The sequence below is a fragment of the Somniosus microcephalus genome, chromosome 5 (assembly GCF_052327205.1).
Source record: "Somniosus microcephalus isolate GS21.2 chromosome 5, FLI_Smic_1.0, whole genome shotgun sequence".
Classification (NCBI taxonomy): Eukaryota; Metazoa; Chordata; class Chondrichthyes; order Squaliformes; family Somniosidae; genus Somniosus; species Somniosus microcephalus.
Window position 1 is genome coordinate 109,011,043 of NC_140991.1, and position 23,683 is coordinate 109,034,725.

At 41.9% G+C, this 23,683-nt stretch overlaps 2 protein-coding genes across 6 annotated transcripts in view; one reads left to right on the plus strand and one right to left on the minus strand.

Annotated features, from left to right (window-relative positions):
- cul1b (cullin 1b) overlaps positions 1-7,940 on the plus strand; it is a 104,973-nt gene extending 97,033 nt beyond the window's left edge. For all 3 annotated transcript variants that reach the window (XM_085988077.1, XM_085988075.1, XM_085988078.1), the window contains 2 exons: positions 318-431; positions 7,295-7,940. In XM_085988077.1, coding sequence (XP_085844203.1) covers positions 318-431; positions 7,295-7,375 — 195 coding nt within the window. In that variant the 3' untranslated portion in view covers positions 7,376-7,940. The remainder of the gene's footprint in view (positions 1-317; positions 432-7,294) is intronic.
- Positions 7,941-13,974: 6,034 nt separating this feature from the next.
- ezh2 (enhancer of zeste 2 polycomb repressive complex 2 subunit) overlaps positions 13,975-23,683 on the minus strand; it is a 108,774-nt gene continuing 99,065 nt past the window's right edge. For 2 of the 3 annotated variants that reach the window (XM_085988080.1, XM_085988079.1), the window contains 4 exons: positions 20,754-20,835; positions 20,569-20,649; positions 20,041-20,125; positions 13,975-14,278 (listed from right to left, as the gene is read on the minus strand). In XM_085988080.1, coding sequence (XP_085844206.1) covers positions 14,218-14,278; positions 20,041-20,125; positions 20,569-20,649; positions 20,754-20,835 — 309 coding nt within the window. In that variant the 3' untranslated portion in view covers positions 13,975-14,217. Of the gene's footprint in view, positions 14,279-17,657; positions 17,884-20,040; positions 20,126-20,568; positions 20,650-20,753; positions 20,836-23,683 lie in introns of all 3 variants that reach the window. The other variant, XR_015078405.1, reaches the window with a different exon arrangement.

Consider the following 23,683-nt stretch of genomic DNA (forward strand, 5'->3'; position numbering starts at 1 on the left):
ACGTTATTTACAGTAATAGACACTTTTTTATGCAGCGAATTATGATCTGCACTGCCACATAGGGTGATGGAAGCAGATTCAGTGATAACTTTCAAAAAGAAGTTGGATAAATACTTGAATTGAAAAAGTTAGTAGGGCTATGAGTAAAGGGCAAGGGACTGGGACTAATTGGATAGCTCTTTTCAAAGAGCGGCACAGGCACGTTGGGTCGAATAGCCTCTTTCTGTGTTGTATCATTCTATGGTTCTAATCTGCACAGTTAAATCTTGGAACAAGTGGTGTAACCCCCATTCCCTGATGTTCTTTATATCTCCAAGGCTGCGATTGTGCGAATAATGAAGATGAGAAAAGTTCTGAAACATCAGCAGTTACTGGCAGAGGTACTGAACCAACTCTCCTCCAGGTTCAAACCCAGGGTCCCAGTCATTAAGGTAGGTTCATCAGATATTTGCATTTTCAGCCATTTAACTATTCCTTAACCACAAAACTAGTATTAATGTATGTGTAAGGGGCAGTGGAGGCGGTAAGTTACAACTGATTTCTCTTTCTCTCCCCCCCCCCCCCCCCCCCCTTACTGGAGTCTTTGCAATCCTCTTATTTGGAAGCTAAATATAGCTTTTCTTTATGGAAAACAAAATTTAAACTGTACATTTTTATGGTTCCTAGTAAGTTTTTTTAACTCTTAAAATAGTTATTAAGATTTCTTGGAAGGGATTATTTGAGAGAGACGTCAGAAATGAGGGTGGGAGGCGGAAGAGATTATGATGCATAGTTGGATACAGAACCATTTAAAAAGTAAAATATATTTTTGCAATATTTGGTGTCACAACTGTGAAAGTTTTACTTCTGGACCATTTTAATTTTTTGACTTCTTACTCTCTTATTCTCTATCTTTTAAAATGATTCTGTAGCCCTTTATTAATAGTTCTGTAATCAGTGGTATGTAACCCATTTTGATGTCTCTTTTAAAAATGACAATAATCTGGTGCTGATGAAATGGCTATTAATACACGTGCAATGTTTTGGAAAAATATTGAAGGAATTGGGTTCAGCAACTTTACAAGTGAGTTTGCTTCATTTCAGACAGTTTTATTCCTTGATGAACTGTTGGTTATTTAATAAATGTTTACATAGGAGCATAAAGCCTGGAGCAAAAAAAAATTAGCCCATCAGGCCTAATCCATTGAGGGTCTACATATGATTTGTTATCAGGAATATCTGTCACCCCCTCCATCTATTGATTTCTTACTTTGCATCAAAATCCTTTTTGAGGTAGGGTGACCAAAACTGCATGCCATACGCCAGAACTGGTCTTCCTGTTGCTCTATATATATTAGAATTTTGACATGGTAGTCCATTGCTCTTCAGATGCATCTTAGTACCTGATTTACGTTATTGATAATTGCTTTACACTGACCAGAAGCTTTCAAGATACGATCACTGATTACTCCCACATCCTTTGCCTTTTCAGCCTCTGCATTGTAGCCATTTATATTACCCTACACTTAACCAAATTAGAATCCCCATCAGCCATATCTCACCCATCATAGCTCAACTTATTTACATATGCGTCCAGATCTCAAGATATAAATCTTCTTTCTATTCATTACCTGCCCGTTGAGCTTTGTGTCATTAGTGAAGTTAATATGACAGATGCCTAGTTCCATGTGCCATTCGCAAGATTTGTGATGACCAGTCCCAAGAAGAATGCAGAACACTGGGGTTACTTTTTCTCAGCAGAGCATTTTCCATTTATCACCATCTTCTGTGAAGCCAGTTTATTCTATGAATTATATCCTTCCCTACAAGTTTATTGCTTAAATTTCAACTAACACTCCTTGACTGTGAATATTGTGCATCAACTATGTGGAATATTCTATCGATCAATATCTGGCAAACTTTTGATTGCCTAGTGGCTAAAGCCACTGCCTGTTGTACTAAGTTATACAGACCAGCAAGTCTGAATACTAAGTTGTGATTTCAGCTCGGGTAGTGCTAAAGGTGTTGCAATTGCCCTTTGTGTGAATGGATTAAGGCGTGGAAAAAAAATCAGCCATGGTTCTGACTTCTGATTGATACTCAGTGACCTAACATAAGAACATAAGAAGTAGGAGCAGGAGTAGGCCATACGGCCCCTCGGGCCTGCTCCGCCATTCAATAGGACCATGGCTGATCCGAACCTAGACTCACGTCCACTTCCCTACCCGCTCCCGTAACCCCTAATTCCCTTATCAGCTAGGAAACTGTCTATCTCCGTTTTAAATTTATTTAATGTCGCAGCAAATTCCATAGATTTACTACCCTCTGAGTGAAGAAGTTTCTCATCTCAGTTTTGAAATGGCAGCCCCTTATTCTAAGATTATGCCCCCTAGTTCTAGTCTCACCCATCAGTGGAAACATCCACCCCGCATCCACCCCATCAAGCCCCCTCACAATCTTATATGTTTCGATAAGATCGCCTCTCATTCTTCTGAATTCCAATGAGTAGAGGCCCAACCTACTCAACCTTACCTCATAAGTCAACCCCCTCATCTCTGGAATCAACCGAGTGAACCTTCTCTGAACTGCCTCGAGAGCAAGTATATCTTTTCTTTAAATATGGAAACCAAAACTGTACGCAGTATTCCAGGTGTGGCCTCACCAGTACCCTGTATAGAAACATAGAAGATAGGAGCAGGAGTAGGCCATTCGGCCCTTCGAGCCTGCTCCGCCATTCAATGAGATCATGGCTGATCATCCAAATTCAGTACCCTGTCCCTGCCTTCTCCCCATATCCCTTTAGCCTTAAGAAATATATCCAACTCTTTTTTGAATATATTTAATGAACTGGCCTCCACCGCCCTCTGTGGCAGAGAATTCCACAGGTTCACCACTCTCTGGGTGAAGAAATTCCTCCTCATTTCAGTCCTAAATGGCTTACCCCTTATCCTTAGACTATGACCCCTGGTTCTGGACTCCCCGGCCATCAGAAACATCCTTCCTGTATCTAGTCTGTCCAGACCTGACAGAATTTTATAGGTTTTGATGAGATCCCCTCTCAATCTTCTAAACTCCAGTGAGTATAAGCCCAATCGACACAATCTCTCCTCATACGTCATTCCTGCCATCCCAGGTATCAGCCTGGTGAATCTTCGCTGCACTCCTTCCATGGCAAGAACGTCCTTCCTCAGGTAAGGCGACCAAAACTGCACACAATACTCAAGGTGCGGTCTCACCAAGGCCCTGTACAACTGTAGCAAGACATCCTTGTTCCTGTACTCGAACCCTCTTGCTACGAAGGCCAACATACCATTTGCCTTCTTAACCGCCTGCTGCACCTGCATGCTTACCTTCAGCGACTGGTGCACCAGAACACCCAGGTCTCTTTGCACTTCCCCTTCTCCCAATCTATTGCCATTCAAATAATAATCTGAAGCAAGACTTCCCTGCTTTTATACTCCATCCCCTTTGCAATAAAAGCCAAGATTCCATTGGCCTTCCTGATCACCTGCTGTACCTGCATACTAACCTTCTGTGTTTCATGCACCAGGACCCCCAGATCCCTTTGTACTGTAGCACTTTGCAGTTTCTCTCCATTTAGATAATAACTCTTTGATTTTTTCTGCCAAAGTGCATAACCTCACTTTCCAACATTATATTCCATCTGCCAAATTTCTGCACACTCACTTAGCCTGTCTATGTCCTTTTGCAGGATTTTTATGTCCTCCTCACTCACTGCTTTCCCTCCCATCTTTGTATCGTCGGCAAACTTGGATACGTTGCACTTGGTTCCCTCCTCCAAATCGTTAATATAGATTGTAAAGAGTTGGGGTCCCAGCACTGACCCCTGCAGAACACCACTAGTCACTGATTGCCAACCCGAGAATTAACCATTTATCCCAACTCTCTGTTTTCTGTTAGATGATTGTGTGGGTATCTGGTGAGATTCAGAATTCAGTTTGGCTGCAGTGCTATTCGTGGTCCTTTATTCTAATTGTCTAGACTCCACATGATGACTAGCCATTTGGGTCTGGTATTGGGCCTGTAGAACTACACGCCAGCAAGAGGAAGAGCGAAAATGGAAGAGAAAATAAAACCGAATAGAATTGATCCCTTGAAGGCCATAGTATGTGACATAGAAAAGAAGCTCATTAATGGTTCATTGAACCCTGATGTGAGATTACTGCCTTGCAAAGGTTCCCAGTGAGCCACTGTTCTGAAATAATTAAATGGTATTTCAGATTTAATTTAAAACATAAGCAGAGTAAATTAGTCTTGAGAGACTCCTTTAAAATGTGTTAACGAATAAAGTGTTGACATAATAGGGAGTTTCTTTTAAATGATTTCCTTGTTAATATGTCCCTTTCTCTTGCAATCATACAGCTTCTAATTTTAAATTCAATGTTATACTTGGTGTAATTTATTGGCCCTTTTGCTGTTGAATGTTACACCAGCATTCAGGTTGTCTGTATGAACCTCCGGGCACCTTGTTTCTCAATAGCACTAGTTACATTACTTACATTTAACTTGGAAAGTAAATCTACTGTAATATGGAGTCTAAAATGGACAGTGATTCGCTTTTGCCCATTTTGCTCGATTGACCAAGATGAATTTGTACTCCTGTGTGCTTATGGAGTAAATTTTACAACAGATTGCAATGAGATTTATCTTGTTACATCGGTGCATATTAAAAATAATACAGTGCAACTGGGGACAAATTATGATCAATAAAAAATTTTCATCGTGTTATAACCCAGAGTTAATATAATTTTGAAGTGCTTAACAATAATTCACAATACAGTAGATTTGTGCCCTTCAGGACTGGTAATGACCATAATTGCCGAACAAAATTAAGGGGAAACATTTGGTTGGATTGCGCCTCCCGTTAGTGCCTTGAGGGCGCAAAGCAACTAGCGTCCGTGCGCGGTGATGTTTGTGCCGCTCACAAAATTAACTAGACATTTTGCGGTGGCGCTAAACACTACTGCCACAGTCTCCTGTGCTGGCTGATCGTGACGTCAGTCGAGAGTGTAGCGCCCCAGACCGGATATTGAATGGCGCCCCCTGTCTTACCGCCTGCTGTTAGCAACGACAGGTTGAGGGGAGCGTTTTGCAGTCGGGAAGGGACTGGGGGAGCACTATTTAAAGACGATCGCTTCCTGCCTTTTTTTTGTCTGCAAAATTTTTGCACCACGCATTCTGAGTGAGAGAGAGACTGCAGGAGATATTCAAAGCTGTGTTGAGTTTTGGGTACTGAGCAGCACTTTGCAAGTTCTTTCTGGTTTGATCGTCCTTGCATCGATTTAGAAGAGAATATGGGGGCTGCAGTCTGAGCTCTTTCCTTGGGCCTCTCCATTGTCCTTTCCAACAGATTTGATGTACAGGTCTCTCCAGGCCAAGATTCAAGGCTGAAATGAGCAGGGTGTGGATGGAGAGCAAGATCGACCCTCCCCTTTAAGAACTGGCCAGCGCCAGTGTGCCTGTGTTCCATTGCCAGCTGGCATCACCTGAGCTTTGCCAGCGCTCTGAGGTAGCGCCTCGCTCCTCGGCGTTAGCACCTTTAAGAGAGGTGTGAAGCGCCTGATTTAGCGCTCCAATCACCTCCAGGGGCGATGAAAGCCAAATTTGCAGTCGGAGGCGATAATTAGCGCCAGGCGATACTCTTTGCGTCCGGCCGATAATTGCGCCCTAAATGGGGCGATACTGAATTTCTCCCCCTTAGTCTCTAATCTGTAATAGCATTTCCTCTGTTATGTTTTTTTTTATACTGTTTTCTCTATGACGGCAATCTTTGAACATTCCAGAGGTTGGTCGCAATTAGGTTTCATACAGATTTGGTCTTTGTGTTTAAGATTGGTGACCAATTGATACTTGATTTCAACAAACTGTTGGACTGGTTGATTAGTTGAGGTTTTGTTTTTGGTCCTCAAATCTTTTATTAACATCTAGAGCATGTGTTCTGGGAACGTTGGCATAGTAGTAATGTTACTGGACTAGTAATCCAAGGACCTGGACTAATGATCTGGAGACAAGAGTTCACAGCAGCTGGGGAATTTAAATTCAGTTAAATAAATCTGGAATAAAAAGCTAGTATCAGTAATGGTGACCATGTAAAAACCCATCTGGTTCATTAATGTCCTTTAGGGAAGGAAATCTGCCGTCCTTACCTGGTCTGGCCTAAATGTGACTCCAGACCCACAGCAATGTGGTTGATTCTTAACTGCCTTCTGAAATGGCCTAGCAAGCCATTCAGTTGTCAAGGCAGCAGCTCACCACCACATTCTCAAAGGCAATTAGGGATGGGCAATAAATGCTGGTCTTGCCAGCAACACCCACATCCTGTGAATGAATAAAAAAGTCATCCAAGTAGATTGACAACTAAATTAAGCTAAACTGTGGAAACAGGATGCAGTAAAATAAATTTGCAATAGTGCATTAACTTTGCACTTAGCCACACTGGAATATACCTGCGGCAAGTGAAATATTCACTTTATGCAAGTAAATGTAAAAAGTATACACATTTATGTGTTCACCTGAGAAAATATTTCCAAAGAACTACAGGAAACTTTGGTTTATCCGGAGGTTATATGTCCGGAATACTCGATCTAACGGCAAAAATCAGGAGCCGTTTTCTATAAGTTTTTTATAGTTTTAAGTTTTTTTAGTTCTCGTTGCTTTTTTTCCCTGCAAGGTCTGTAGCTATAGCAACAGCTAGAGACGCTTGCAGCTGCAGCCGACTGTTTAGAAGCTGTTGCTAAGCAACAGTGTTTGTCAGATACGGAGATGAAAACCTCCATATGCTTCAACATTAACTTTATGTCCGGCAGTTTTGATAGATCGGCAACAGCTCGGTCCCGTCGGTGCCGGATATCACAAAGTTTCCTGTAGTTTAGTTGCACTAGCTGAGATGTAAAACTGGGTTGTTTAACTCCCTACGATTATATGGCAACAGTGTTACATAAAATCTAGTTGCACTGATGCACCTGTATGTGCTAGGTGTTTAGCAAATCTTAATTGGCACTAGAACCAAAGGAATTCCAACATTTGCTTAGTTATAAGCCAGTCAAACTTGAACTATTGCTTTTATTTAAATTAGTTATATCTACTAATGTAGCACTAACTAAGAGTTGTAACTATAAATCGCCTGCCTTCCAACTTGAGCTTTTTGATTAAAATGTTGAGTTGGAATTTCTGCACATGTTCCTGTTGTCAGATACTTGTTTAATGTATAAAAATTCTGAATGCATTGAAATCTATATATAAACTAAGCATTGTATTTTCACCATACTGAACGAACCTAATTTTTCCTTTGCAGAAATGCATCGACATCCTGATAGAAAAGGAGTATTTGGAGCGTGTGGATGGGGAAAAGGACACTTACAGTTATTTGGCTTAAATATTATACAAGTGTCCGAATAAAAACTTCATTCCTAAGACATACTGGTTCTGAATACAAAGAATGCTATTAGTTTTGTGCTAAAGATGGGAATGTAAAAGATTGCATTCTTGAACTCCATCGCAGCCAGTCTGCTGCCCGCTGGACCTCCCTTTAACTGTGAGAGCGGAAACCACCAGCCAGTCACATTTACTTTACAGAACTGTTCTCAGGATTGCTACATTTCAATATGTAAATATCGAAAGAAACCCCTAACCTTAATTCAGTAAAATGATAAAAAAGGAATTGAACCTTCTACATAGGGGTTGCATGCTACTGCCTATCTGCATTTAAAAACCTTACTTCAGCTATACATGGCTACCACTGCTCTGAAAGTAAGGGGCAGCAGGAAAAAAACTAATTTATGAATGCAATGTTGGCAGCACTTTCCAAAAGCATACTAGTGAATCTGAACGAGCCCTTTAGAAAATGTGTAATCTGCATTATCTGCTACGAGAAAAACCATTTGTATAGTGTGGTTCATTTTTTAATGTGTGATAAATAAAAATTTAATGATTTCTGTAAATAGTGTGACTTGATTTAACACTGAACAGTTTGATGCCAGGTTCAAAAGGTTACCAGGCTTGAAGGAGAGGTATGCATACGAACCCCTCACTGCAACAATCTGATAGAATATGTATGTAAAAGTTGGTCACTGCATACAAAAAGAAACTATTCAACCTACAATGAAACCAATTTATAATGTACTCTTATAGATATGGTGAAAGTGTTTTATATTTTTAAAATGTTATGTACCAATTTTTAATGTCCCTCATTATGTTAAATTGATTGCATAGGATATTGCCTTCAGAGCATGCATCAGGAGGATGTATGTTGTACCAGCTGGCTTTGGAATAGTAGGTGGACCTGGAAGGAATGAAGGGCCATGCACAAGTCCTATTAATTATCCACTTTCCATGTATTTTGTATAATGTATATTCAGCTGCTTAAACTGAATAGTTGATGATGAATAGGCATCTGTGATTGCAAAGTTGCAGGAAAATTTACAAGTTTGAATTAGTGTTTAATTTGGAAGGATATAATACTCAGAAAATGCAGGAATGCACCATGTGTTTATATAATTAAATGCTTTTTACATGAGTAATATCTGTTGAAAGCCTGATTTGAACCAGATTTTGAGTGATAGCAGACTTGGTGCCTTGTTAGGAAAAATCATATGGATACAGAACTCATATGTCCTTACATCTGAAGTATGGAGGTGGTAAGTTAAATTCTTGTTTGTGCCTGTAATTTTCCACATGTTGAGTTTCTACTTGCTTGTCAGGAGAAATGCTGGACCAAACACTTCCTGCCTCCATGCACCGTTGGAAAGAAATTAAGGGGGAACCAGCTCGGTTTTTGTTTCCCGTACCTGCTGACTTGAGCAGTTTTTTTTTTGGTTAGCTGGGTATTTGACATGCAGGGAAATCCATAACTGTCTACAAAACAAGCTACAGGAAACTTTGTTATATCCGGCACCGACTGGACCGAGCTGTTGCCGTCCCATCAAAACTGCCGGACATACCAGTGTTAATGTTGAAGCACACGGAGGTTTTCATCTCCGTATCTGACAACAAACACTTGCTTAGCAACAGCTTCAGAGAGACTTTCCAGAGCCTGACTGTTGGGGGAAAAAAAGACACGAGAAGAAAAAAAAACCTAAAAACGGCTCCTGATTTCTGCCGGTAGATCGAGGTTTCCGGACATACAACCTCCGGATAAACCAAAGTCTCCTGTATTGAGAAATGTACAGGCACAACTTCTATTTGCACAATGTAAAGTGCGCACGTACAGCCTATAGTTTAGTGAGGAAGAATCTGGTTTGTTGTGATGCCCTCCACAGATGAATAGCCTGACACTTTCTTTCATGGTTCAGGTACCGATGGACTGTTCATGTCCATGTAACCATATCTGTCAGAGGCCATATCTTTAGGCAAGGAAACGAGCAAAAGAGGGAAATTTGGAAATAAAATTACTTTGAGAGCATTACTTTGAAATAAATGGTTATTGCTATTGCAGTGCTGTTGAGCAGTTGCTTTGGTGCTTGTATTGTAATTTATTGGAAAAATTCATGTATAAATGGAGTATGGAACATCATTCTGAGAATGCGGAAGAATCTACTGAAGGTAACCATTTGTTCACCATTGTAGTTTTTAGCTATCAAAGCTGCTTTGTGAAAATTGAAATCATAAGTTTGTTACATCATGCCCCTAAAGGGACATTTAATGTAGGGCAAAGAAAACGTCAGGGAGTAGTGTGTCTATCGCCTTAATCAGTGCTCTACATTAAAAATAAATAATTCCATAGATCCCCTCTTATTTATTCATTTTAATGAAGCAGACATACTGCAGTGACATTGGGAAGGGGGATTCCTTGGTAATGACTACTCCAGATCTTCAAAAACATTGGTCCGTATTTTCCACTGCCTACGAGTGTACGAGCTGTGTACGCACCCGTGGGGTTTCAGGCATGAGAAGTGCATACGCTGAAAACCGGCATTTCCGATCTGTCAAGAATCCTGGAGAAGGGCCTCTGCGGGCGGGGGGGGGGGAAGGAGGGAGAGAGTGTTCCACTTTCTGCAGAACCAACGCCTGCTGAAAAACCTTAGAAATCTTACGCCTGGTAAAAGCAGGCATAAGGCCCACTTTTACCAGCATAAGAGTTTTAAAAAAATTGTTTCATTTATCTTTTTTAAAAGTATTTTAAAATTATAAATAAGTTTTTTAGCCTGGTTAAAAAAAATCAATTTTTTTCAAAAAAATTGGCAATTTTTGTTAAAATTACATTACGTGATGGTTTTTTAAAATTTGATGTTTGTGTCTTTTTGGGGTGATCTCCATTCATACTTTTGACAGGCCTATCCCTTCTTTCATTGGCTAGCCTGGCCCACGTGATCGCAGGGACGCTTGTGAACCTCATGCGCCCCTGGGATACGTGGGCCCTGTGCATTTCAACTGTGGAGAGGCCCAGGAGCAGAAGTGTCCGGACCTCTGGAGCCCTCGGGTAAGTGCGTAGATTTTTTTTCCCCCGATGGGCGGCATCCGCACGCAGGAAGCCTCCTATCGGAAATTACAGGCCATTGTTTATAGTCTGGCTCATGCCACTCCACAACTTGGTTTTCTATTGTAGTCCACTATTTAACTGTTTGAATACCAGATTGCGCCTAGAAAATTCAAGGTTTAAAAAAAAATAGGCTCCCAGAGCAGAATGATTTTTAATCTACATAATTTTAATTATTTTAACTTTTTTTAATGTTTTCAGTTGTATTTAGCAAGAGCCTGATTTTCATTCTGTATGTCTCTGATCATTTGATCCTGAATTGTTAACTTGGTGAGAAACTAATAGTTTACATATTTACAGACCTTTTTGTGCTTGTTCTTGGTCATTAGTAAGGGCCTGCAATTCTGGTTGGAGCCTAGAATGGAGAGTGGGTAAAGTGCCTGCTTTTTACTAGAATTTGGGGGGGTGGATCTTGGTTTTATTTTTGAGTGGAGTTTTCTGGTGGTGGGAGGGGGAGCAGAAGAGGGTGATTATTCTTGTCACCCTCCCTACATCAAGGGGGCATATCTGGCAGAGTTCCCAGGCAACCATGGGAATTCTGCCCTTACGGCCTCAAGGAAACTCTCACCCCCACCAGTTGAGAGTTGGCATGAGATTGTGCCTTTTGGAAGACTGCAAACCTTAACTAGACTGAGGTAAGTAATTCCATTGAGGATCTAGCTCGAGAGGGGGCAGAATGGCTCCCTTCAGCCCTGAAGGCAATTAAGTATTTTTTTTCTGCAGATCAGGGCTACCTATGCACCTGAGAACTTGCCTCCATTTGAGACTAGGTCTACAGGCTTGTGCTGGCAGAGAGGGACCCTCAATTTCAAGCTTTAAGAATGTAGTGCCCTAACAAAGCAGCAATTCAACTCCAATTATCCCTGCAAAGAACATAACCCTTGCAGCTGAAGAGACCGTTCACAGGCAGTCCTGGCCTGGCAAGATGTATACTCTTCCATTTCTGGTATCCTCCACGCCAGTGGGTCTACCAAAGTAGGGATATTTCAGCTTGGCTGAAAGGATAAGCATTTAATTAAATCTTGACACCCCCCCCCCCAAACCAAGAACCTCTTGATCTGGTGAAGTATTTGATCATTTATGGTTTTATACGTAATCTTTATGTAAATACAAGTTTGTTGTTTTCCCTCATCCTAATGCTGTGTGGATAGGGCAGTGTCCTAATCATTAGTCTTGAAGCCTATCATAATTTTAAACCTTTACCCCAATTCTACTGTCACAATTTACATTATCTGTTCACCATACACTGCCAGTCAGCCCAGCAAGAGGCAATTCAAAGGATCACCTTTCAGGGTCACAGCTGCCAGAGCATGATGATCCAGCCTACTCAAACAAGAAACTCCCATCACTACCTCAACTGCACCAATGTGCTTTCTGCGGCTTGAACACTGCATAAAAACAGCAGAGGGCTATGGTTAAGTGCCTGATCCATATAAATCCATCAGCAATGCTATGGTATGTAAAAAGTCATTTTTTTCAGCCAATAAAAAAATGGAAGACTGAGCTGATTGGCCAGTTAAATGTGTATAAATGCATCAAAACAGGAACAGCTGCTGCCCAATGTATATATGAACCTGATTGCCCAGACAAGCAAACCATCTCCATTGCACTAATTCATCTGCAATTCAGAGCATTGGTTGCCCACATTGTGGCACTCCTGTCGAGTGAGGCTGCCTGCTGGAAGTAGTCTTACAGTTCTGGAGTGGCATGTAGCGATGGGTAAAGTCTTATGAATACAGGAAACTTTGGTTTATCCGGAGGTTAACTGTCCGGAATGCTCGAGCCACCGGCAAAAATCAGGAGCTGTTTCGTTAGGTTTTTTTTTTTTTTTTTCCACCAGTCAGGCTCTGCAAGGTCTCGCTGAAGCTACAGAGACGCTTGCAAGGTACGGCCGACTGTTTAGAAGCTGTTGCTAAGCAACAGGGTTTGTTGCCAGATACGGAGCTCAAAATCTCCGTATGTTTCAACATTAGCGCTGGTTTGTTCGGCGGTTTTGATGGGACGGCAATAGCTCGGTCCTGTCGGTGCCGGATAGCACAAAGTTTCCTGTATAGGAAAAGTATTTCAAAATGTTTTATTTTTCCACTCAAGGTTAGGGCTGTTTGTGCTGGAAGTGCAAAAAAATCACCCATTTTGTGTACCCTCACACATTTGTCAGCATTAAGGGCTTGCTGATCAGATGTATTTAGATGCCAAGTGCTCCCTCTGCTCTGCCACACCTCAGATGGGCACCCAGCCGGAGACCTGTATGGGCTCATGTCCACTGTGATTGGTTGAAAGACAGAAAATGTGTTAAAGTTGAGAATTTTGACCCTAGAGGTAAGGGATTGTCTGTTGGAGAAGCTTTTTCTTGTCTTGTTCAAGATAGACTTGAAACCAGTTGCATTCTTGCTTCTTTTAGGATCCAGTTGTTGTTCCTCAGCTATATGGGTAATACTCCAGTCTTGCATTGCACTACAATAGAAAACTTTAGTTGCCAAAGGCCTTTTTGTTTTTAATGTTGAATGATTCTTTGCATCTTTGTTAACAGCACCTCAAGTAGTTTCCATATTAGCACACATGGTTCTCTTATTTTCTGACCCAAAGTTTTGCATTCCTCTACATAATTTGATTTAAGAACTTCTACATTCAAAATGTTTGAAATGGCACTAGTCTTCATGGTGGTGGGTGGCTGCCTTCTGTGGTTTAGCCTGGATTTTCTGAACTGAACTGAGTTTGTTTTCAGCTTGTGTGGAGGGCAGTAAAAATGTGGATGCTCCATGCCCATTATTGATGCACTTTAAAGTGCCAATGACCAGGTGCAGTCATACACAATTTCTACCATTAATGACTCATTCCTAATTGTCATTTGGAGCACCACTGTAAATCAGGTAACCACCTTTGGTTGGTGCACCTGCAACAATGGAAGGTCATAATAGGTACAGACCCCACTGCCAGTGAGTGGTGGGGACTGCATTTTATAAAGTAGTTCCAGCATCCATTTTAGACTGGACACCATAAGGTGAGGAATCACACCCTTGAAGTTGAGGATTGGAGTTTGTGACTTCCTGTGGAGAATAGTTTTTTATTTTGCTGACATTGTGCAGTGCAGCAGACTGTCACATTGAACCTGTAACTTTTTTACCTCCTTCAGAGCCACCATTGCCTTCTTTAAGAATGTAAACGCCTGCTGGGTAAAGTAGGTGCTGGAAATCCCTATCAGCTGTGCAGCTTTCAGTGTGAAGCTGAGCAAAGGAACACTTGCAGATAAACATGGGTATGAGGGCCTGCAGTACCTCTCCGAATATTGAGGGGGAAGGTGTTTCATACAACACAAGTGACTTTGCCACTACTACTTCTGAAGTCCTGGTTTGAGGACAAGATATTGTTGAGCAAGTCAGCACTGCTCTTTACTTTTCATGTCTGAAAGTGGAACATAGTCTGCTCACCACTATTCTTTCAATAAACATACATTTCAAAACAAAAAAAAAACACAATGCATGTTCAAAAATTTAGTCACATTAAAATTCAAGTATTTTTTTATTGATATAATTGCACCAACAGCTCACCCCACTGGTGTATAGCAAAAGTACAGATATAAAAACTGGCAGCTTTTGAAAAATGATAAAGCTTTAATTTTTACAGTATAAATTATTGTCACAGTAGTTTTTATCAACTAGAGTTGCTTCAAATGTCTCCATACAGTATAGAAATCCTGAAATATAAAACCAGCTGCCTATGTTTTCAACTGAGGCAGTTTAATTTCATGGGATTTCCATTTCTCTCTCTATACCAACATATTTAAGGGCATCAGCTTGACTGTACCTAAAAAATATAAAAATGAAATGATTTGTAACAGTGATCTGTTTAGTCCAGCCATACAATCAATCAGCTACAGCACAGAAATGGAATTGGCCCAAATTTGTAGTAGCAATTTACCCTGCTCACCCCATAATCCTTTAATATTCCTCTTTCAAGCAATTGTACCATTTTCTTTTTCAAAAAGGACTCAAGGACTCTGCTGCAATACCAGTAAAGAATTCCTCCACATAAAAATATTTCCCCTAATACTCCCCTTAATTCTGATCATAAATTTGTGCCCTCTCACCAACCAGTGGAAATACTATCTTTACATCACAAGCCTCAATAGGAACCCAGGAATTGCTAGACAGAAAACACCAGTCCATCTAGTTTATGGTCTACCATCCTGGGAGTCACATGATACAATAACAGAGTTGTTGACTAATCACACCTGTGTACAGTTTTGGTCTCCTTCCCTTAAAGTGGCTGCAACAAAGGTTCACTAGATTGATTCCTGGGATGAGAAGGCTTTCCTAGCAGGAGAGATCGAGTAGAATGGGCCTATATTCTCATACGTTTGACAGGGTAGATGCTGGGAAGATTTTGCCCCTGGCTGGGGAGTCTAGAACTAGGTCATAGTCTCCAATTAACGGGTCAGCCATTTAGGACTGAGCTGAGGAGACACTGATGCACTCGGGGCTGTGGATGCTGAGTCATTGAGTATATTCAAGACAGATCAATAGATTTTTGGACACTAAGGGAACCAAGGGATATGGTCATGATCTCTTAGAGCAAGCTCGAGGGACCATATGTACTTCTGCTCCTATTTTTTAAGTTCAATCTTAATCTACAGCAGACCAGACATGGCGCAATGAAAATCCTCACTGTTCTACATGGCACTTGTGCCAAATTATTAATCTACTGTATCCCAAAATATTTTGAAATAAATCTATAACTTTCATTTAAATGAATCGATACGATCTGCTTCCAGCATCTCTCTGCCGAGTCCATTCCATAGATTGATCACTCGCTCACAAATATCGGTTTTCACATTAATTTTGATTTTACCCCCTTTCAAGCACAGGCCATGTCCTCTGGTTCTACTGTTCTGGAGGAGGTGAAACAACTCATCATGATCTACATTATTTAATCCCTTTAGAATCCTAAAATCACCTCTCAACCTCTCAGTACGAAACATGCCCAATTTGTAATCCAATCCCTCAAGCATTCTAGTTGCTTTCTGTATCCTTTCCAATAGCTTTAATAATCTTCAAGACCTCCATCAGGTCACACCTCAACTTTCGCTCCAGTGAAGAAAACCCTAACTTTGCAAATTTCTCTTCATAATCTTGCATCCCTGCTACCATTCTAATGCATCTTTTCTGTTGCTTTTATATCCTTCCTAGAGTACTCTAAATTCAGCAATAATCCATCTGCAGCTTAGCACAATACCACCTAACTTAGTCAGGAGTGAAATTCAAAGCTTGAAAGATAACCTTAAGTCCACAACAATCCATAATGTTTGATGAGTTAAATGCTTAAGCAGATACCTTCCCCAAGTATTCAATTCCTACCTGCCCCAATGCAGTCAGCATATCTCTAGCAACAGCTTTGGGATTACTCAGTTCTATCCTTGGCCTCCTCTTTACATCATCCTCAGAGCCAGCTTCCATACGTACCTACCCTGTTAGCATACAGCCCCATCTCTCAACAATAACCACCTCTGTGCTGTTAGACTTCCTGATAAAAATTGTGAACATTTTCTCCCAACTGGACATCAGAACAAATATTTTCAGCCTCAGTCACAAATTCTTCTCCCTTGCCACTGATTCAATCCTCCTCCTCAGCCATTTGCTCAGGCCACACGAAACATTGGCCTCCTGTTTGACCCATAGTAGAGTTTCAAACCCCACAGCGTAATCACCAAGACTGCTTAATTCTATCAACAATTTTGCCTGCCTCACCTCCCAAATGTGTATCCACCATTTTGTCACCTATAGACTCAGTGTGGTGTCCAGTAAAATCAGTGGACAGATAATCACGTAGAATGCCAGTGATTTTCTAATTAGCACTGACTACGTGCTGGATCCCTCCATAAACTGCAACTTGTTCAAAACTCAGCTACCTGGACTACACTTCCTCCCACCCCGCTTCCTGTAAGGACTCTATTCCATTCTCCCAGTTTCTCCGTCTCCGCCGCGTCTGTTCTGACGAGGCCACCTTCCATACTAGTGCTTCTGACATGTCTTCCTTTTTCCTCAACCGAGGATTCCCCTCTACCGTGGTTGACATGGCCTTTGACCGTGTCCGTTCTATTTCCCGCACTTCTGCTCACCCCTGCCCCTCCCTCCCAGAACCACGGTAGGGTTCCCCTTGTCCTCACCTTTCACCCCACCAGCCTCCACATTCAACGGATCATCCTCCGCCATTTCCGCCACCTCCAATGTGATCCCACCACCAAACACATCTTCCCCTCACCTCCCCTTTCAGCATTCCGAAGGGATCGCTCCCTCCGCGACACCCTGGTCCACTCCTCAATCACCCCCAACAGCCCTGCTCCTTCACCTGGCACCTTCCCGTGCAAGCGCAGGAGATGCAACACATGCCCTTTTACCTCCTCCCTTCCCACTGTCCAGGGCCCCAAACACCCCTTCCAGGTGAAACAGCGATTTACTTGTACTTCTTGCAATCCAGTATACTGTATTCGCTGCTCACGATGCGGTCTCCTCTACATTGGGGAGACCAAACGCAGATTGGGCGACCGCTTTGCGGAACACCTCCACCCAGTCCGTACGGGTGACCCGGAGCTTCCGGTCGCTTGTCACTTTAATTCACCGCTTCACTCCCACTCTGATCTCTCTGTCCTCGAGCTATTACATTGTTCTAATGAAGCTCAATGTAAGCTCGAGGAACAGCACCTCATCTTTCAATTAGGCACTTTGCAGCCTGCCAGACTCAACATTGAGTTCAACAATTTCAGATAATTATCCCTGCCCCCATTTTTCATGCAGTATGATTTTTGCCATTCCCATTTGCAACATTTTATCTTTCCTGCCTCTTACAAAAAAGTACAGGGTGTTCTTTCTATTTCTTCCTCCCCTCCTGTCTCTGCACCTGCTTAATATCTGTTACATCTCCAGCTTTTTCCAGTTCTGATGAAGGGTCCCAGACCTGAAACATTAACTCTGTTTCTCTCTCCACGGATGCTGCCTGGCCTGCTGAGTATTTCCAGCATTTTCTGTTGTTATTTCAGCTGTTACTGTCCTGTCTTGCTACTCTAGCACCCGTCCTGGACAATCTATACGGGCTCTTGTCCCTCAACACTGAATTTATGTAGTGTGGTCTGAATTTAAAATTGTGGTCCACATCTTCAAATCGCTCAATGGCCTCGCCCTCTTCCTACCTTGAATCCCCTTCTGCGGTTCTCCAACTGTGGCTTTGTGCGTGCCCATCTTTCCCTTTGTCCCACAACTGGAGGCAGAGCCTTCAGCTACCTCAGCCCTACTCCCAAACTCCATTCTTCAACTGTTCCACTTCTCCATCTGAAAAGATGTTAAGCTTCAAATAAGCTTTCAGTCTCCTCTACCAACTCTTACATGACTCAGCACCTATTCCTTTTCATTCTTTCCCTGAAAGCACAGTAGGATGTTTTCTAAATTAAAGGCACTATAAAATACTGTACAAGCTGTTAATATTAAGGTTTTAATCAGAAGCACTCAAACCACATTGTGAGAAAGATCTGGGCAGAATCATTCAAAATTCAATTATACCCTTAAAGGACCTAGCTTTACTGCAACAATATTTGTGCCTTTCAAATTGCTGGTTGAGTAATCCATCACCATTTTAAAAACTACATTTGGGATTTTTTTTTGCCTGGTAGAAATTTAGTGTAATGTTTAAGTTAGCAATACATACACAACTTGAAAGTTTGCATTCATGGAGCACCCCCCCCCCCCCCCAAGCAAAATAAAGTGTGTCTGATGTGAAATATGAAGATCTAAGAAGCTCTGTATTACTGTGGCACAAATACAAATTTGCACAATTTCAAAAGGAACTGACTTGACAGAAAACTTTGATAAAGGTCACAGTTCAAATAAAGGGACCTGCATTTTCCTCATTCAGAGTTTCTGTGGAAGTAGACTTCCAGCTACCAGTCTGACCCTTCTGTGACCTTGTCTGATTTTGATGAGGCGGGGTTATGTATGCACACAGGGGAGCTCCTAGCACCAATAGCACTCCTCATTGGCAGTTTGCCTCTGAGTGGGAAGGAAATCAAGATCAGCTGCAGGGTTTCACACAGGGTAAAATTGGGCAAGTCCAACATCCGACACACTAAAAAATGTTGATGGGCAAGGGCTGGAAGCAGAAGAAAGGCCCAGCCAAAAAGAACTTGGAAGTTATGGAAGATTTTCTTTTGCTGTCGAGAGACCGTGAACTTTTCCCATTAGGTAGAACTTCAGTGCAAATGGAAAATTCTACAGTGACCTAGGTTCTGCTCATTTTCATGTAGCAGGGTTAACATTGGGTGTGTGGTGAGACCAGGAAGTGGTTGTGGGGATTCAGTGGCCATTTTCAGGAGTGGTGAATCGGTAGGAGGCCTCACAGCATGCAGTTTCCTCTATTATCCACTTCGGGACTTCCCAGAAACTGACATTATTTCCAGGGTTTCTGCGGCTCTTCCAAAGTTACTGCAGACACACGAGATCACCCCTGTGCAAATTCAACCCATGATTTCTAGCTTACCCAGGGAAATTGAGGATTAAGGGGGGTGGTGGGGGGGGAGGAGAATCAGTGGTCACATTTGACAAAAATGCATTTAAAATTTCAGGTGACACTGGTTACAAATGCACTAAACATGACAGTTGGTGGTCGGGCTCGACTAATTTGATGCATGATTCAAATGAAGTTTGAATTATTCAGGTCACCAGCTCTTGGGGACAAGCTACTGTGCACTGACTGACCGACTGTACTGCAACAAGCTACTGTGCACTGATTTGATAGTACAGGTAGACTACCTTTTATCCGAAACCCTCTAAAAACTGAAGGTTTTTTCGTTCAGCATAAGTCGTGCGCACGACATGACCAGAGTGACGCATGACCCCCCCCCCCCCGCGGACCCCGACTCCCGCCGACCCCGACAAATTTCCCAGTCTTATAAAATACCTTCCGAAATCCAAAATTTTCCGAAAACCGAAACACGGCTGGTCCTGAGGTTTTCGGATAAAGGATAGTCATTTAAAAAGCATTTGGATGAGCACTTGAAATGCCACAGCATACAAGGCTACGGACCAAATGCTGGAATATGGGATTAGATTAGACAGGGCTTGATGGCCGGCGCGGACACGAAGGGCCTCTATCCGTGCTGTATAACTCTATGACTCTACCTGTACCACAACATAATTGTTTTCTTTCCTAGCAGAGGGATTTCATTTTACAACAAATAAGCTGGTTTCTAATTTATTCCTACTTATGGATGGCACTTATAAATGTAATAGTGATAGGTCACTGTGATTAATATAGTTGGGGGTTTAAAATAGCAAAACATTTTAAAATTTAATATGCAGGATTGCAAAACTAAATTTTGCATATTTGAATACATTTCAAAATTTATTTTACACTAACCCTTATGCATTTCTCACCATCTCTAATCAGATGATTTTAGCAATGTTCTAACAAAAGGTGAAATAGGAAAGTTAAGAAATACTTCAAAACATTATTTCTAAAGCATATTAAAGACAAGTCCTATTCTCCCAAACACTTATGCTGCAACATGGGGATGTTCATACCTGTAATCAAAGAATAACTCCTCTCCAGTCTGGATTGCTCTTTTGGCAAAGATGCCTATTCTATGGTCTCCATTAACCATCATTACTGAATCAGGAGGAAATAAAAATGTATAAAATCTCTATGCTTATGTTCCATATCACTCAACAAAATTCCATTTCTACTCTGATAGTTTATGGACACAGCAATAAACCAAGTTTGAGAACTGTTCTCTTCTATATCATTTTACAATCTTCGGTGGCATTTTTATTACTAAGTTGCTATTGGAGCAACACAATGTTGACCTCCATTTTTTTCTGGACACTCTGCTCATTCATAAAGGTTAGCAATGCAGTTTTTTTTTGACATTGGTGATCTACTTGCATCTTCCCAAGATCAGGGGATCTCTGTGGCCAGATACTTAGAAGGATAAGCATATGCACCTTGCTTTAAAGTCACAATCACAATGCAACTGAAAAAAGTTTTCCATTCATCAGCAGACACTGCTTCCCTCGAGCATAAAAAAATGAAAAACACAAAACGGTACTTACCTTTGGCATAACAGTTAGGATTGACAGAATGGTTTGCAAAACGTATTTTGTTACCCTTGCGTGTTGCATCAACGACAAAGTCTGAAAAAGATGAAGGAATATTAGAAACAATGGTTTCTGCAATCACATAATTCTCTGAATGTGGCTTTATTTATACAGGTCATCTAAATTGAGAATGTTCATACCATTGTTCAGGTTGAAGAGGAAGCTGCACATATATTTGTCGTAAACTTTGCCACGACGATCAGCTTCATCCTGAGATATAATCTGAAAAACAGCTTGTAATAATTATCACCAATATATTACAAAATAAAATGCTGCTTCCTCCATGGCACGATCAGGTGTTGCTGGGTATCACATTTATGGCCTTCACAACACTACCATTAAACCGAGGGGAGTGGCAGGGACTTCCTTGGAGGATAGCTCAAATGTGAGATAGAAAGTACAAAAAATGTAGTATAGAAACTTAGTAGCCTTAAAAGGTGGGTTTTTAACAAAGCAATAAGTTACACCATACACACAAAAGCAACTTCACCAGACCCTCGCACACCTAAAAATAAGACCAACATATACAAAAAGATCTCTTCATGCAGAAAAATATTGTGGGCTCTGGAAAATATCTATTTACCCCAACTCTTCTTTCTACCTCATAGCCTGGAGGTGTCTCAAGATGAGGCTCAAGTCAAATGCAGCCTGTGAGCTCCTTGGATCTGGCCTACGAAGCTCCCACTGGTTCCATGCACAAAGCCAACTTCGGCAGCTTTGGATTTTGGCTCTTTTTAGTTCCCAGGCTTGGAGGACTGGAGAAGGCTAGTCACTGGTGGATTTTGACCATTCAGGGAGCAAGGTTTACTAGTCCTCCAGGCACAGGAATTTTAAGCTCTAAAGCTTTCAAGTTCTCAGGCTTTGGGAAGGGGGTGGGAGGAAACGGCGAGGGGAAAGGATAATAGAGGTGTGTGCATGTGTGGAGTTGGGACCTGATGTATTCTGGGAATCTTGCTTTTTTATATGTATGCAGGTCTGACAACTGGAGCATGCAAGGCCATTTAGAAAGCATTGCGATTATTCGCATGAACACCTTTGCAGCCTTCTGCACGTGTGTGGTATGCAGGAGCCATGCATGCGCTGTACCCAGTTGTGACCTGCACTGTGGTGGGGGGGGGCAACGAGGGAGAGGATGGCGGGCGGGCGACGAGGGAGAGGATGGCGGGCGGGCGACGAGGGAGATAATTGTCTCATGATTTGAGATGGTGGGATGGCAATATGGTATTAAGCGGTGGCTGTTGCTACTGTAAAAGTTGTTGTGGTAAAATTTGCTCACGGACGAAAAGGTCACGCTCAAATGAGTTAGCTCAGTACAAAAACATTTTTTTGAAGGAACATTGGTAGTTACATTCATTAATCCTGCAAGCAACTTGAACTGTGTGTGCAGGACAGTAGAGTGGGTTCAGCATGCATCTGTTTCAAGCTCTGGGAATTGAACTGAAATCCAGCCACATCTTTCTCTTTGCTAGGATGTTTTGCGAGTAGTGTTGACGAGCATTGACCCAACTCCTAACGGGTGTTGGTCAACAGCATAATTCAAACAAACTGTTAATCTTGCTCAGATGGGTCACAAGGATGGTTGGTGTATGCAGCAGAGATCTCTCACCTTGAGAAGCTCTAAAAATGCATCTTTACTTGCCCCTGTCAAACTTAATAATCTCCCTAACCCAATTCCCCAAATTAGATGATCACCACTCCATCTAAACATTAGTTAAAACAAAAAATAAAAAAGTTAACATTTAATATTTGTAACTGAGCTCTCAAACCTAATTTCATAGTGTATAGCATGACATTCTGTTCAACCACCTCATTACTGTGTGAATTTGTAGCTTTTTTTTTTTAGATGATTAAAAACTTCCACGCATCCCATACAAGAACAAATGTTCAAAAATATGCAAGATATGTTCCAGTTCAAATGTATATTATAGATCTTCACAAAAAGATCATAGAATCATAGAAATTTACAGCACAGAAGGAAGCCATTCGGCCCTTCGTGTCTAGATATAAACCTAGTCAAGCCTAGAAACATAGAAGATAGGAGCAAGAGTAGGCCATTCGGCCCCTCGAGCCTGCTCTGCCATTCATAAGAATAAGAACATAAGAAATAGCAGTAGACCAATCGGCCCCTCGAGCCTGCTCCACCATTCAATAAGATCATGGCTGATCTGATCCTAACCGCCAATCCACTATCACAGAACCATCTCCTGAATCTAACAGAATTAGACACACAAAATAGGAGCAGGATCAGGCTACACGGCCCCTGGGCCCACTCCGCTACCCACAGGGCCATGACGGATCCGAACCTAGACTCATGTCCAAATTCCTGCCCGCTCCTCGTAACCCTTAATTCCCTTTACTTCTAGGAAACTGTCTATTTCTGTTTTAAATTTATGTAATGATGTAGCTTCTACAGCTTTTTGGGGCAGCATATTCCATGGACCTACCACCCTCTGAGTGAAGTAGTTCCTCCTCATCTCAGTTTTGAAAGAGCAGCCCCTTATTCGAAGACTATGCCCCCTAGTTCTATTTTCACCCATCATCGGGAACATCCTCCCCGCATCCACCCGATCCAACCCCTTCACAATCTTATATGTTTCAATATGATCGCCTCTCATTCTTCTGAACTCTAATGAGTAGAGTCCCAATCTACTCAACCTCTCCTCATATGTCCATCCCCCTCATCCCCGGGATTAACCGAGTGAACCTTCTTTGTACTGACTCAAGAGCAAGTATGTCCTTTCTTAAGTATGGACACCAAAATTGTACGCAGTATTCCAGGTGCGGTCTCACCAATACCTTGTACAACTGAAGCAATACCTCCCTATTTTTATATTCTATCCCCCTAGCAATGAAAGCCAACATTCCATTGGCCTTCTTGATCACTTGCTGCACCTGCATACTAACCTTTTGAGTTTCGTGCACCAGGACCCCCAGATCCCTTTGTACATAGATACATAGAAGATAGGAGCAGGAGTAGGCCATTCGGCCCTTCGTGCCTGCTCCGCCATTTAATGAGATCATGGCTGATCCTTTAATTCAGTATCCCGTCCCCGCCTTCTCTCCGTAACCC